The sequence below is a fragment of the Solanum dulcamara genome, chromosome 4 (assembly GCF_947179165.1).
Source record: "Solanum dulcamara chromosome 4, daSolDulc1.2, whole genome shotgun sequence".
NCBI lineage: Eukaryota > Viridiplantae > Streptophyta > Magnoliopsida > Solanales > Solanaceae > Solanum > Solanum dulcamara.
The window spans coordinates 68,574,488-68,590,187 of NC_077240.1; the positions used below are offsets into that span (position 1 = coordinate 68,574,488).

The following is a 15,700-nucleotide window of genomic DNA, read 5'->3' on the forward strand; positions in this document are numbered from 1 at the left end:
AAAATAAGATGAATTTAATATAAAATTTAATTCAAAGTGACCAGATTCATTATATTTTTTAAACAATAAAGATAAATTAAGCAGACTGTATATTGAATGAAAATAAAGGCTTGACTAGATTTATTTTAATTTAGATTATACTTGACTATAAATAGGACATTTCAAGTAAATCAGGTAAACAAAAAATACTCAATAGACTCTTTCAAGACTTTTCCCACTAGTAACTTCATTTGATGGCTGAGAGGCCGAGTTGGTTGCCGGAGAACTGGAAGTTCCAAGCGGTACTTCTAACTTCTGGCGCCACAACCGGAATTATTGATAAATACTATTATGAACTGATCTCTGGAAATAAATTCCGATCAAAGAATGAGGTGCATTATTTTCTAGACAAGGGTGGCAAGCGCAAGAAGGAAAGCACTGAGAGTAGCAGTACTGTTTCTACACCATCTGAGATACCCGAAAGCAAAAAGAGAAAGAGAAACTCAAAAACAAAGAAAGTTAGTACTCCTTTTTACTTTGATTCTGCAAATCCGCCGGAGAGCGTGTGCTGGAATCAGACAGATAGTTATGAAGATACTTGGGAAGCTTCTATCAATGGCTACATGATTTCTGAGATCAAAAAATAAGAATGGAATGCTGTCTTCACAAGTGTAACGAAGCTCAAGATAAACAGCACAAAAAAAGAGAAATAGATGGCTATAATGTTCATTGAGAACAATAAAAATCAATAAATATGTTGTTGTTTGAAGTTATATGTCAATTTTATTTATGCTCAGTAAGAAAAATTTTAATACATAAATTGATCGATATTTGTTCTTTTGTAATTTTATATATGATAGCCTTTTAACTTGGATTATTAACTTGACACCTCATCTTGAACAAAATATGAATTTTAAATACCTTTGTTGTTGATTATTCCAACATGATGTTGGTCTAAAATGTACAAAATACATGTCTTTTAAGTTATAAGAAACATGAAAAAGGTGAAATAATCTCTAATAAAACTTTCTCACCAAACGTTGTGGTAAACACAATAATCATAAAGAGAATTGATTTGTACACAAATGATTTATCTCAATGCGATTAGATCTCTTGTGAGTTTGTTATGTACTAGCTAGTGTCACTTATATATGATTGAAACAACGCCCAATGTTAGCTTGACAATGGAGATAATATTTGTTATAAATAATTAATTCATTAATTTTAATAAAAATTTAAATAGATAAGGTATTCATTTGTATGTCATTTACTTCTATAGCAGATTTTATTGTATAAAATTTATTTTATACAAGAAAGATTATATTATTAACCTTAATAAGTATAAAATTTATGCATATAATCTAAGATATAAGTTGGACAATCATCTGTATGACTATAACACAAGAATAAATATAATTTATTTTTGATTCTAAGAGCAGTATAATTTTAAATTTTTGTACTAGTGCATTTTGTATGTGTAGATCAGGTAGAGACAAGTCTTTAACCGACTAAATAAAATAATTCACTAGTTCATTAAATATACTTATTCTCTTATTTTGATACAATTATAATTATATTTGTATATTTTTTTATTTTAATTTATTAAGATGTGACATTCTTTGGTGGGTCAATAAACCTGAGGAATCCGATGATAATAATATACATTGGTGAAGTAATAGTTAGTTAATAAAATCCATGTGTCGATCTAGAAATTGATGATACATCTTATAAAAGCTTATAAGTTTTCATGGTACATCGTGCATGTGAATTTTATATCTAGCACATGAAATAAGTTAAGCGAAAGTTTTTAAAAAATAATGAATAAATTAAATTATCGATAATTTAATTTGTTTGATTAGTATCTGAATCTTAACATGAGAAGTTAGTGGAATAATTTATTATCTATCATGATAAGATTAATCATCAATAAATATACTAATGTTATAATAGAGAGTCTTGTTAATTAATTTTATGGTCCCTATTGTGCATTGATAAGTAACATTTATTGAAATTGGGAGTTTCTTTTATGGAAAGAAGACCTGATATATTTTAGAAACATATATGTTTGGAAATAGTTACTTTTTTTGAAAAATTTGTGGTTGAAAAATCGTTACGACTGAAAAATAATTTTAGAACCCTAACTTATTTGTCTATATAAAGGGTCTCTTTTACAACGAGAAGACAAATCATTTTAAAGAAAAAACGTATTTTCTCACACAAGTATTGCACAATTCAACAATTATTCATATGACACAATAGATGATCGTAGAATTTGAGTATCATCTTATTGGCTATCTTTATTCACATTTTAAAAGATAATTTTTATCTCTATATGTTCTATTTATCTATATTACATACATATTTGACAATGACATTGCTTTACTGCACATATAATAATTCAGTCACAAGAATGACAACTCACTACAGATCTCATCATGTTGAGTTTAATCATATACCTAAAATACTGAGCATCATTAAGTATATATCATTGCTAACGTATTTATGTGTTGTTTCTTTTAATTTAATGTTCGATAAAAACGATCATTTATTTCTTTTATGGTTTTGATCGAAAATGTTAACCTCTTGATTTGAAATTTCTGTGAACTTGATGAAATTCTATGATAGTTTTAATGTGATTGTGAACTTGATTATGTGAATTGACATGGAAATTGTAACACCCTTGAAGTCCCTTGCCTGATCTAACTCTAAAACGACCTAAAAATCCTACCAAGAAAGGACTATGCGACTAACCTCGATGCTGGTGGCATTTTCATGGCTCGTGGTGAGCACCACAGATCATAATCCCTTTCGTGGAGATGACTCCCAAAACTCCTAAGTCGAGAGGCAACTACGATCGAGGTTCAGGACCTCTAATGGTCTTCACAGATCGTGAGAAGGTCCTTGAATCTTAACCCCTCCAGCATGATCCAAGTCCAAGACCACGGCATCACCATGGACCGTGTTAAGCATGGTCGTTTGTAAAGGTTGCCCAACTTAGTTTTAATAAAGGGCATTCAGGTCTTTTCAATCTTTTTCCAAATAAACCTTGTATGTTTTGGTGACCAAAATCAGTCCCTTAGCCTACAAATAGGGTTTTCATCTCATTCACACTCATATTTTCTTGAGAGAAAAGAATTGAGAAAAGCAAGAAAGCTAGGGTTCAAGTTCTTCGAGCCATTCCTTCTAGTTTCCATCATCCCTTCGATTTCTAGGTATGTAAGGCTACCCATAGTGTGGATTGAGTTTGTCAACATTCCCTACATCTTCGGTGATTCGAGTTAATTTGAGTTTTGAGGTTCTATGAATTGAGTTCTTGAATTATTTAAAATTCCTATTGAGTTTTTATATGAATTTCATTGTGTTTTTGCATATATTATACTATTCCTTGATGAGTTTTGTTGAGATTATGAATTTGTGTTTGCATTCACATAAACCCTAATTGATGGAGTTTTTAAAGAATAATTTGTGAATGGTTTGCATTAATCATATTATGCATTATTTTGAATTTAAAGAATGACAATTTTCATCTTCGATTGAGAAAGAGTTTGAGCATGAGTTGGGTTTGAGATGTTAACATTTAATATTTTGAGCATGATTTTTTTGAGTGAAAACGAGTTGACCATTATTATAATAAAACATCTATATTGAGGATGAGTTGAAGAGTTAAATTATGCTTTAAATCCATCCTTTGAGTTGAGATGAGGTGAGTTTTGAGCTAAGTCCAAAAGAGACTAAATGGGTTAATTGAGTATTTTATTCACTATATGAGCATAGTAAAGTATTTTGGGCGTAGTATTAAGAACCAATTTGGGTAAGAGTAGAGATAACCCAAACCTCATACACTACATAGCCAGTATAGCATAGAGGTTTTACCTCTCTATGTCCCAAAATGATAGACTTTGATTGAGTTTAGATGCCATGAGTTTGAGCATCCCTTACCCTAGCAAGGTATTGGAAAGCTTTGGCAACGTCAGTTTTAAGCGTTGTATCATCACTAGCTCATAACTGATGGTTGTCGATTAGATAAACTATCCAGCATTAAAGTATTATATTTTTATATATTGAGTTGCATTTCTTATTGCATGTCATTTATATAATTGTATTATTTTTCTTCTTTCTTTATTGAGTTGAGTCATTTCAGAGTGAGTCCATTTAGTTGAGTTGCATGAGGTTTAGTATTATTGATTGTGTTCATTTCCCGCAATTATAAATACTCATACATTCCATGTACTGATGCCTTTTGGCCTACATAGTTTTAAATGCAGATAAAGGTTTTAGAGATCATCAACAGGCGCTCTGTTGAAGATCTTTTCTTTCCTGATAGTGGTGAGACCTCCTTGCTTCCGGAGGAATCACATTTATTCATTTATTGCTTCTGAGTATTTCCTTTTGAGGTAGCCGTGGGTTTATCTCAGCACCTTCGTGATAGTTGTTAGAGGCTTCTTAGACAAAGGCTGAGTTGAGTGGATTTGGTGTCTCTTCAAGTCTATTTTGAAAACTATATTTTATGAGATAAGATTTTTACGTATATAAGATTTTTTATTTAGAATATTCTTTCGTTGATTATTGATTTGATAGCCCACCTAATTGCTTTGTTTGAGTTATATTGAGTCTTCAACTGAGTAGTTGAATGAGTGATCAGACTGAGTTGTTTGCTTGGGGCCAACAATTGTCTTCGAGTGCTGACCATTTCTAGGATACCCTCCTAGGGTGTGAAAAACATGATATTAGATCACAGAGTTCAAGATTCCTAGGATATCTATGAAGCTGTGTCTAGTAGAGTCTTGCTTATGGGTTTTTTGTGTACCACACTTATAATCAAGAGGATATAGGACATTACCAATTGTCTCACTTTTTCCATATTCTGAGTTCTTGAGATAGAGTTTAACATTATAAATGTTTTCATCTTATTTATGCGTTACACGTTGTAGATAATGCCACTTAAACGTATCGCTAGCTAGGGAAACATCACCAACATCGAGGTTCCGCAATCTTAGATGCCGCCATCTCTAGAGAGAGAACTAGGGGTCGACCTGCCTAGTCTATGGATGAAACCCAAATGCATACTATTCATCCTGCTCCTACTTCAGAGGATCTATTGCCATGCTCACTTAGTTGGTAGCTGCCCAGAAGGGTAACCAGAGTTTACCTGCTCTTAGCTCTAGCTCTTAAGAGTCATCAGCTTCAGTGAGGATACAAGATTTCTTAAAGTTGAACCCACCAGTTTTCACGAGTTCTAAGGTTAAGGAAGACCCCTAGAATTTCATCGATGAGATGTGGAAAATACTAAAGGCGATACATGCTATTGTAGTTGAGGGGGTGGAGTTGGTTTCTTACCATCTTAAAGATGTGGCGAATGTGTGGTACAACTAATGGGAGAAGGGAAGAATGTTGAGCCTGCTGTTTAGGATGAATTGGAGGGTGCTTTCCTTGATCATTTTTCTTCTAGAGCTTTGAGGGATGCCAAGGTTGAAAAGTTTGTGACCCTGAAGCAAGAGGGAATAACAGTGAAGTTGTATGGTCTGAAGTTCATCCAACTGTCTAGATATACTCCGGAGATGATCCCAAATATGAGATCCAAGATGAGAAAGTTTGTCTCCTACCTGGGAAAACATGTGAAGACGGAGTGTAAGGCCTCACTATTGATTTCTGACATAGATATTCTAGGCTAATGGTTTATGCTCAGCAGGTTGAGGAGGATAAGTGTCACGACCCGAATCTGGACCATGATGGCTTCTACTATAATCCCCGATAAGGCAAGCCAAACCCAAATCAAGTGGAAGTCAAACCTCAATTTAATTAAATAATTAATAACATAAGAAGGTAGAAGCAAAAAGAATATAATGAAAGAAATGTCGGGCTAGGGTATAGATATGTAAATAGAATACAAAATATACAAAAGGACCGATAGTGACCAAAATGACGAACAGACACTAGACCAAACCCCAGACTTGATGTCACCTAGACAGGATCTACTAGGTATAAAAGTTGACTATATATATATATACAATACAGATCAGACTATCTAAAAGTATAAGTGTAAGTCAGTACAATAGAGGGAAAGTAGCAAGTCTCAGAACGTTGGGAGCTCACCACAATCCGAATTTGGCACCTCTATAGATGATCAGGCATGCAATGGGGGTGGCTAGAACTAGAAGCCATAATAGGCCGATCGAGCGCAGAAAGAATAAATATAGAATTTGCAGCATGATGGTACCACTAATAATAAGAGAGAAGCATAAAACTACAGTTATGGGAAAAAGGGTTACGGGAAGAATCATTTGGTAAACAACTAAATCCCAACCAAACAGTTAATCATAGTGATAATCTCAACCCACAAAATTCCAGAGGAATGCATCAATATAAAATAGCAGATATAGATTAATATTTCTTCAAAAGTAGCATGGGTTGTCCGGAATTCACACCTCGAGCTTCTAAATAATAATACTAATAATAGTAACCCAAATATGTATCAATGGGCAGCCCAAAATTTACATCTCGAACTTCTCAATAACATTATTAATAATAATAACCCAAAATATGTGTCAATGGGCCGCCTGGAACTCACACCTCGAACTTCTCAATAATATTAGTAATAATAATAACCCAAAATATGTGTCAACTGGCAACCCAGAATTCACACCTCGAGCTTCTCAATATGAAATTTCATAAATAAAATATCACCGATATTTCTTTAATAAAATCCTTAACCTTATTCATCAACCAAAAGTTTTAATCTCATCATTTTGTTCTTTCTTTTGAAATGGTCCTTAACACCGTCAAGGCAAAATAATACAAGTAGTATATCAAAATCATATATAATTCAAGCATAGAAAAATTGCATCAAAGGACCCAAATCACAAACCTGGGACGGCGGTGTACCGAAAGCATAGCCTCGGGCCCAATATTTCAATATCAAAGGAAAATAAGACACAAGCATAAGCCAAAATTCACAACAAGTGGCAACTGAAACCAAAAAAGTGAAACCACGGCTTCCAAGTCCAAATCACCTAGAAGCGAGCTCTAAGGATTCTAATCCATGTAAAACAAGTCAAGATATCACCTAGACTATGCATCCAACAACTAAAACCCCAAACTAGTAAGTAACGATGATCATCAACTCCATTTTTCACAATGAGATATCAACACTTAAATGACCAACCTAATCATGTGTTACTACTCAAAATATACCAATTCTAACCAATCCAAGTCTAACAAGGGTAAACCATAACCTACCTCAAAGCCAAAACAATATACGAACTGGTAAACTTGAGCTTTTCCCTTTCGGGCCGCCTTCAAATGACGTCACTCTATCAAAATAAAGTCAACGATACCCATATTGCTAAAATTAAAAATGAAACTAAAATCGAGTCGAAATTCAACATTAGGACCTGCGCATAAAATTGAAAAATTAACCGCATCAAAGAGTCACAAATAACTCAAGGAACTTGTGTCCCAAAAATAGGCACATTCGAGCACCGAAAGAGATCAAACAACCCCACCAAATTCAATCCTTAGAATAGTTCAAAAAATGCAAGAGACAAAAAAATTATACAAAACTTACCAGGTTTTTAGGACGAGAAAGGGTTTTGGAATGTCCCTGCAAGAATTTCCAACATACCAGAACAAAAATTATCGAAAATGGCTAAGAGGATCTCTCAAAATCCCAAAATTATTAGGTCTGCTAGAAATGGGCTTTTTAATTAACTGAAGCCAGTAAATTTATTCATCGCAATCGCGAGCTGTGTCTATTGATCACAAGGTTTGATCCAGCTAACCCATTGCAATCGCGATGGTCAATCATGGGATCGCGATGCCCACGGTCTCAGGCCTTCCCGATGGGGGTGAGAAATTCATTTGGAACCCCGTTAACGCAAAAAACTTGATACCCAACCAGAAATGGCATTCCAGACTCAATGTAATTGACAGATTTTCCAACGGAGGTCATTTTGATGAAATATTGACTAAAGTCAACACTTTCCAAAGAAAGCATTTAAAATACACAAATGGCCTAAAACTTATTCTGAGCACTTCAAAAATTGAACCAAAGGTCATTCTAGACCAAACTCGGCATTATGGAGCTAACCGCGCTGACAGAATTTTCATCTGAGCACATTTACTCAAAATGTTGCCCAAAGTCAAATTTTGCCAAAACTTTAAAGTTAAAATGATAAATCGCCCAAACTCAAAACAAAGACTCCAAAACCCAAACCAACCTTCTTTCTAGACCAAAATGGACCTTCTGGAGCTGATGGGATCATCAAAATTTTCATACAACGCTTGAATCTCCATATGTTGACTAAAGTAAACTCTTTCAAACCATAAGACTTAAAATGGCCACACTACCTCAAAACTAAAACCCAACAACTTAGAAAGAATTCCACCTATCCCAACATCACATAAGATCTATAAAGAAGATACGCGAAGGGGTTAAATTGTAAAAACATGCAAAAGTACAAAAATGACCTTAGAGGTCATTATAACATCCACTATTAAAAGGACTTTCATCCTCGAAAGTCAAGGAAGAAAGGTACTTGGTGTCTCCAAAAGGTGAGGATATCATGTCACATGTCCTGCTTGGTCTACCAAGCAGCCTCCTTGACCAAACGATGCCTTCACTGGAGTTTCACCGATGTAATCTCCTTAGACCTCAACTTCCTAACCTGCCTATCCAAAATATCCATAGGCTCTTTCTTAAAGGAGAAGGACTCATCAAACTGAACTGAATCCCAATGTAGCACGTGAGACACATCCCGAACATACCGCCGTAGCATAGAAACATGGAACACAGGGTGAAGACTTGAAAGTGTTGGGGGCAAGGCCAACTTAAAAGCTACCCCTCCTTTCAAATCTCATCACGCCCTTCATAGGCAAAACTCGTAGGAATACTCGATCTCTAACCATAATCTCCAAATGTTGAACCTTCTGATCAATATAACTCTTCTTCCTACTTTGGGTAGTACGGAGCCTCTCCTAGATCATACGAACTTTATCCATCGAGTCACGCAAAAAATTGGTGCACCAGGGCCTAATCTTAAAAGAATCAAACAAGCCTACTGGGGAACGACATCTCCTACCATACAATATCTCAAAAGGAGCCATCTCAATGTTCGAATGGTATCTATTATTATATGTGAACTGTGCCAAAGCCAAGGACTGATCCCACTGACCTCCGCAATCAATAATACAGGCCCATAGCATGTCCTCCAAGACTTGCATAGTCCTCTCTAACTGACTATCGATGTAGGGTGAAAAGCTTTGTTGAGATTGACTCGGGTACCTAAATCTCTCTATATAGAACCCCAGAAATATGAAGTGAATTGAGTATCATGGTCTGAAATGATAGATACTGCCACCCCATATAATTGGACTACTTCTCGAATGTAAATCAGAGCCAACCTCTAGGAAGTATAAATAGTCTAGACTGGTAGAAAGTGAGCATACTTAGTCAATTGATGTATGATGACCCAAATAGAATTAAAACCTCAGAAGGTACATAGTAAAACCACTATAAAGTCGATAGCTATCCTCTACCACTTCCACTCTAGAATGGGTAGTTGCTGGGTCAAACCACCTAGCCTCTGATGCATGAACTTAACATAGTTCAAGTACCTAGCCATAAAAGATGCAATACCTCTCTTTATTTTAAACCACTAATAATGCTGCCATAGGTCATGATACATCTTCGCCGCACCTGGATGAATGGAATATCTGGAACAATGGGCCTCCTCAAAGATGAGCCTAACTAAATCTCAAACTCTAGGAACAAAGATATGAACAACAATTCTCAAAATACCCTCCGAATCTAAGGTTGCCTTCCTAGCCTCTCCACTGAGTTCCTTATCATGAATCGCCCTAATTGTGGGTCTTCAAACTGCTGTGCTCTAATCTACTCCATCAAGGAAGACATAGCCTCTACATAAGCAAGTAGCCTGTCCGGCTCAATAATATCAAAATAAACCATCTGGTTAGCTAAGGAATGGATATCAAAAGCTAAATGTTGTTGCTCAATTAATAAGAGTGACACAATATGCCTCAAAATCTTCAATGCGAAGACTATCGCTACCAACTCTAAATCATGTGTAGGGTAATTCCGCTCATACACCTTTAGCTTCCTGGAAGCATATGCAATAACTCTACTCTACTGCATCAGAACGCAACCCAAGCAAACACCTGAAATATCACCGTACACTATAAATCCTTGGTTCTAGACTAGATGAGTAAGAATTGGAGCTGAAGTCAAAAAGGCCTTGATCTTCAAAAAAACTCGCTTCACACTCGTCAGTCCACTGGAAGGGGACATTCTTCTGAGTTAATCTGGTCAAAGACACTGCAATAGAAGAGAACCCCTACACAAACAATTTGTAATATCCTGCCAACCCAACAAAACTATAAACCTCGGTAGGAGGGGTGGGCCTAGCCTAATCATGAACTATCGCTATCTATTCTGATTCTACCAAAACTTCATTCTTGGACACCACATACCATAGCAATGCCACAGACTAAAGACAAAATTCACACTTTGTGAATTTGGTATAAACGTAATGATCCCGCATGGTCTGAAGTACTATCCTCAGGTTCTCCCAGAGTAGACTAGAATATCATCAATGAATACAATGATAAAGGAGTCCAAGTAGGCCTTGAACACATGGTTCATCAAATCCATAAGTGTGGCGGGGCATTAGTCAACCCAAAAGACATGACTAAGAACTCATAGTGCTCGTATGGAGTCCTAAAAGCATCCATAGGGATATCTGACTCCCTACTCCTCAACTAGTGATACCCTGACCTCAAGTTTATCTTAGAGAACATTATTGCACCTTGGACCTGGTCAAATAAGTCATCAATCAGCGACAACATGTACCTATTCTTGATGGTCACCTTATTCAGCTTCCTATAATCAATACACATACGTAAGGTACCATCCTTCTTTTTCATAACCAAAATAGGTGCACCCCAGGAAGACACACAGGGCCTGATAAACCCCTTACTCAAGAGGTGCTGGAGTTGTACCTTAAACTCCCACACTCAAATGGATCTATCAGATATGGTAGAATAGAGACTAGTTGTGTACCCGCCTCAACATCAATACCGAAGTCAATATCAGGCTCAGGAGAAAGGCAAGGTAGATCGGTGGAAAATATATTAGAGAACTCTCGAACCACCAAAATCGAATCTATAGAAGGAGTGTCAGCACTAGTGTCACAGAAATAAGCAAGATATACTAGACATCCCTTTCCCAATAACCACTGAGCCTTGAGGAAGGTTATCAAACCATATGATATATGGCTAACTGCACTTGCCTAAACAATCGGAAGAAATACTAGGCATACATAAGGTAATAGTCTTGGAGAAGCAATCCAGAATCGCATGATTAGTATACAACCAATCCATGCCTAGAATCAAGTCAATGTTTACTATATCTAGTACAATCAATTCTGCTCTAGTATCATATCCTGAGATAGTCACTGTACAGGATTGATACAATTAATCAACTACAAAAGAATTAATTACGAGGGTAGTTATAGACATAGATGCAAATAATGGTTCACATAAAACATCCCATCAAGTAGCATAACAAGAAGACACATACGAGTAAGTGGACCCATATAAAATAAAGCATAGGCAGACTAATGAGAGATGGAGATTGTACTTATGATAATGGAATCCAATGTCCCGAAAAAGAATACATGTGAATGTGTCCACCTCTACTACCTGTCCGTCTTGCCTGGGGATACCCCTAGTACCTTGAGACTCATTTGAACATCCTGCACACTCTCTCTAATGGGATAAACTGGAGCCCTTGAGGCCTTAACCAGATGACCCTATGGACTCTGCTGACTCTAGAGTCTTCGATGGCTGATAGTAGGACACTCCCTTGCAAAGGGGCCTATCACACCACACTCATAGTACTTCCCTCTAAATAAAACTCTCTATTATGTCCCGCTAAACTTGAATGGCCACCACGTCCTGAGTGCCCAAAAGTGTGACCCCGAGAAGCCTGACCCCAAGAAGCTTATCCTAAAGTCTGGCCTTTCTGACCACCGGCATCTGCTGATCCACGATCGTAAGCTGTAAGGATTCCTGAATTGTTCTACTAGGTGGATAGTACTATAGATGACCTCTGCCAAAATTTCATGACCCAACCCCGTGGGCCGCAACTAGGGTCCAACTTGGACCCCCGTATACGTAACTTTCAAATATAACCAAATTGAACTATAGGTACTGTGATACAACCCCCAAAAACCCTAATGGGTTAAAACTTTTTCATGTTCATATAGCCCCCTTCATTCATATCATATCATGGAAGAAAATGCAAGCCAACAAGGCTGCCATAACATAAAAACATTTGCAACGTCCCATATAGGCACATCCAAAATAAACTCATGAATAACCCACACATACATGTCTACAGACCTCTAAGAATGGTACAGTAAAATATGGCAGGACAGGGTCCCCGCCATACCCCTGAATAAACAAATACATATATATATCAGAGGACCAGTACAAAAACACTAGGCTCCAGAATAGTGGAGCACCTCCAATCATAGGTGAACAAAAATTCTAAGCTGGCGGATCTATGAAATGAACGTCTGTGCCTGCGGGCATGAAAAGCAGCCCCCAAGGAAAGGGGGGTCAGTACGATATATGTACTGAGTATATAAAGCATAACAATACATAACTGAGCTGACAGCTGAAGTGGGGATGCAGGAAACAAATATAACAGTTAACGAATTTCTCTACCTTTATCTTATGACATGAGGGCATGTATACCTTCCTTACATACCATACCTGGCCCGCTATGGGACTTGGTGCTACAAGTGTGTCACTATACTTCCACATGCATGCCTACAGACTATATCCGTCCCTTCAGTGAGGGACTCAATGAAGATGTCATTTCATCATTTATCATGCCCGGCCCTTCATGGGATGTGGTGAATGATCATTGCATTATATATCATGCCCGTCCCTTCATGGGACGTGGTGAATAATCATTTCATCATATATCATGCCCGACCCTTCATGGGATGCGATAAATTTATCATGCCCAGCCCTTCATGGGATGCAGTGAATTTATCATGCCCGACCCTTCATGGGACGCGGTGAATTTATCATGTCCGGCCCTTCATGGGATGCGGTAAATTTGTCATGCTCGGCCCTTCATGGAACGCGATAAATTTATCATGCCCGGCCCTTCAAGGGATGCAGTAAATTTATCATATTCGGCCCTTCATAGGACGCGGTGAGTTTATCATGCCCGGCCTTTCATGGGATGTGGTGAGTAACGTATTAACAGCTGGCACGAGTAAAGTAACGAGGAACCATATGCAATTAGTTCATCATCTGAGATTCGGTATAAAAATCATCATGGATTATCATTTGAAGATCAAAACTATCATCGTCTCACGTATCCTCTAACTTTCATTAGGGGCCACATCGATGGAGTCCCAAGAGTCCTAGGCTTTTATTAAGGTAATACCAAACGGCTTATGCAATTAGAGACACTTGTCATTATAGAGTTCTTAGGCATGGGAGATCATACATTCAATTAGTATTCATCATATAGGGACTCGAGGGTAGCAGTTCAACTACTTCAAGAACTTCGATATTAAGAAATGAATAGGAGTTATAGTTCATGCTTCCCATGCATCCAGTTACTATTTCCTGTTTAGAAGGCTTGAGGGTGATAGCTCAGCATCCTTAAGAGCCTTAGCATTTAGAAGTGAACACGATTGAATAGGATCTACATATATTACCTTTTATCCTATAGAAGCCTTAAAAAGGCAACAACTCAACTATTACAGGATTTCTACCATTATGAAGTGGATAAGAATTATGGATTGTACTCGGAGCTTTACGAATGGAACTATCCCCAATTTCCATATATAATCCATTCATAACTTATATCTAAGACATGCTAAAATAAAGAAGAATAGATTTACCTACTTATGCCAAAAATATGTCAAGAGAAGGAATAAGATTTACATACTTATGCCAAAAACATGCCAAAAGAAAGCTTCACATACCTCTTATGGACTTCTCTCAATCACGTCCACATCGTCTTCCTCTGAACCTATTTAACATGGGAGAAATGCGAGTATCAACAACCTTAACTTTTCAGTGCCCTCAGTTTCACCTTAGCATTCATGGAACCTATTTCCTTATTCATCTCCTCGACTAGTTCTTTAATTCGTTAAGGCTTTAACGAAAATTGGGCAGCACCTCCCCTATAAAGTGCCCTACCCGAATTTCCAGTAACATCCCTAATCACTAAATCCAACCAAAAACAACACCCTTCAGCATATAAATATAAAACATGGCGATATCACGCAACACAAGCTCCAAACAACTTGCTGAAAATTACGACACCAAAATAGGGTTTCTAGTCTTTATTTCGCAAAGCCTTTATTTATGCAAAACGAGGGGTCGTGTGGATGTTACCAGAAGCACCCACACCCATTTTAGAAAACATTTAGGCCCTGCAACAAACCCCCACACACCTGCATCAGTACACCACAAGCACAACACTTTACTTCGACGACAATTCAACTATAGCAATTCCAATTTAGTTTGTTTCGATCGTCAAGCATTTACATGATTTTTTCACGTTTACAGCCACTTAAACAACATATAATACACTCCATAACAACACCATAAACCCCAATTTGAAGGAAAAGGTCTCACCTTACCCGAAATTGGCCAAAGCTTGCCAAAACTGCATCTCGGAAACTTCTTGGTATGCTGAATTGGGGTGGACTGTTTGTGCTCCTTTTCCGCTGCCCCAAATTGGAATTTTATGTTGTAAAACACCATTAAATACCTGTGGGATATGTTAAATAATTAATTTATGGAACGAAACTCCGAGTCGTACCTTGTCAACCCCAAACCTGTAGCTCCTCTTCTTGCCCTCCAACGTTTTCCTCTTCTTCTTTCACACTTTCTCTTATTTCTTCCAACTGTAAAGCTGAAGGTATGGTTCCATAGGTATTATAAAACAAATATATACATCTCCACGTTCTTGAGGAACACCGTAGATAATTCATTCACGGAGGAAAACGTTGGAAAACTTACCTTAAACTCTTTCAAGCCATGGCTACTTCCTTCTCTTCTCTCACATTTTCTCTTTATTTTTGCCTTATGTTTTTGGATGGAAAATGAATTAAGAGTCAGCCAACATGTATATATACACCTCCTTAGGAGGTGACACATGGCAGCCTCCTAGGGGTGACACGTGGCAGCCTCCTAGGGTGCCACCTCGTCCAAGCTTCCAATCCAAAGCTACCACATGGCAGCATGGGGCCCATCCCAAGTAGGTGAGTCACCTCCTTGCTTGTCACCAGCTTGCTTGTCACCTTCTTTCTTGTCACCTACTTGCTTTACTTTCGTAATTTTGGAAACTAATTTTTTCTCCCTTGCGTAGGTTCGTCATCTCATCTCATTTTAAGAGTCTATGCACTCATTACTACTTAAGATCGACGTATACTCAAGTAGCTTAAGTGTGTAGGACTTCTAAGTTAGTAGCTTACGCAAGCAAGTCGAGTTCCACAATTTGTTAGTTGGCCTCCAACTCCTTTCAAATACTTATAACTCTATTTCCAAGCTTTACTCTCACGGGGAATCACACCCTCCCTTCCTTAGAGTTATTTGGTAACGTGATAGATAATAGGGATCATATGGCAATTTTCAAGAAGCTTACGAACACGTCTCAAGGTACAGAAGT

The 15,700-nt window shown here is 37.3% G+C and overlaps 1 protein-coding gene across 1 annotated transcript; it reads left to right on the forward strand.

Annotated features, from left to right (window-relative positions):
* Positions 1-233: 233 nt before the first annotated feature.
* LOC129884335 (methyl-CpG-binding domain-containing protein 5-like) lies at positions 234-626 on the forward strand. The gene has a single exon (XM_055958652.1). The coding sequence runs from the start codon at positions 234-236 to the stop codon at positions 624-626; it is 393 nt and encodes a 130-aa protein (XP_055814627.1).
* The last annotated feature ends 15,074 nt before the right edge of the window (positions 627-15,700 follow it).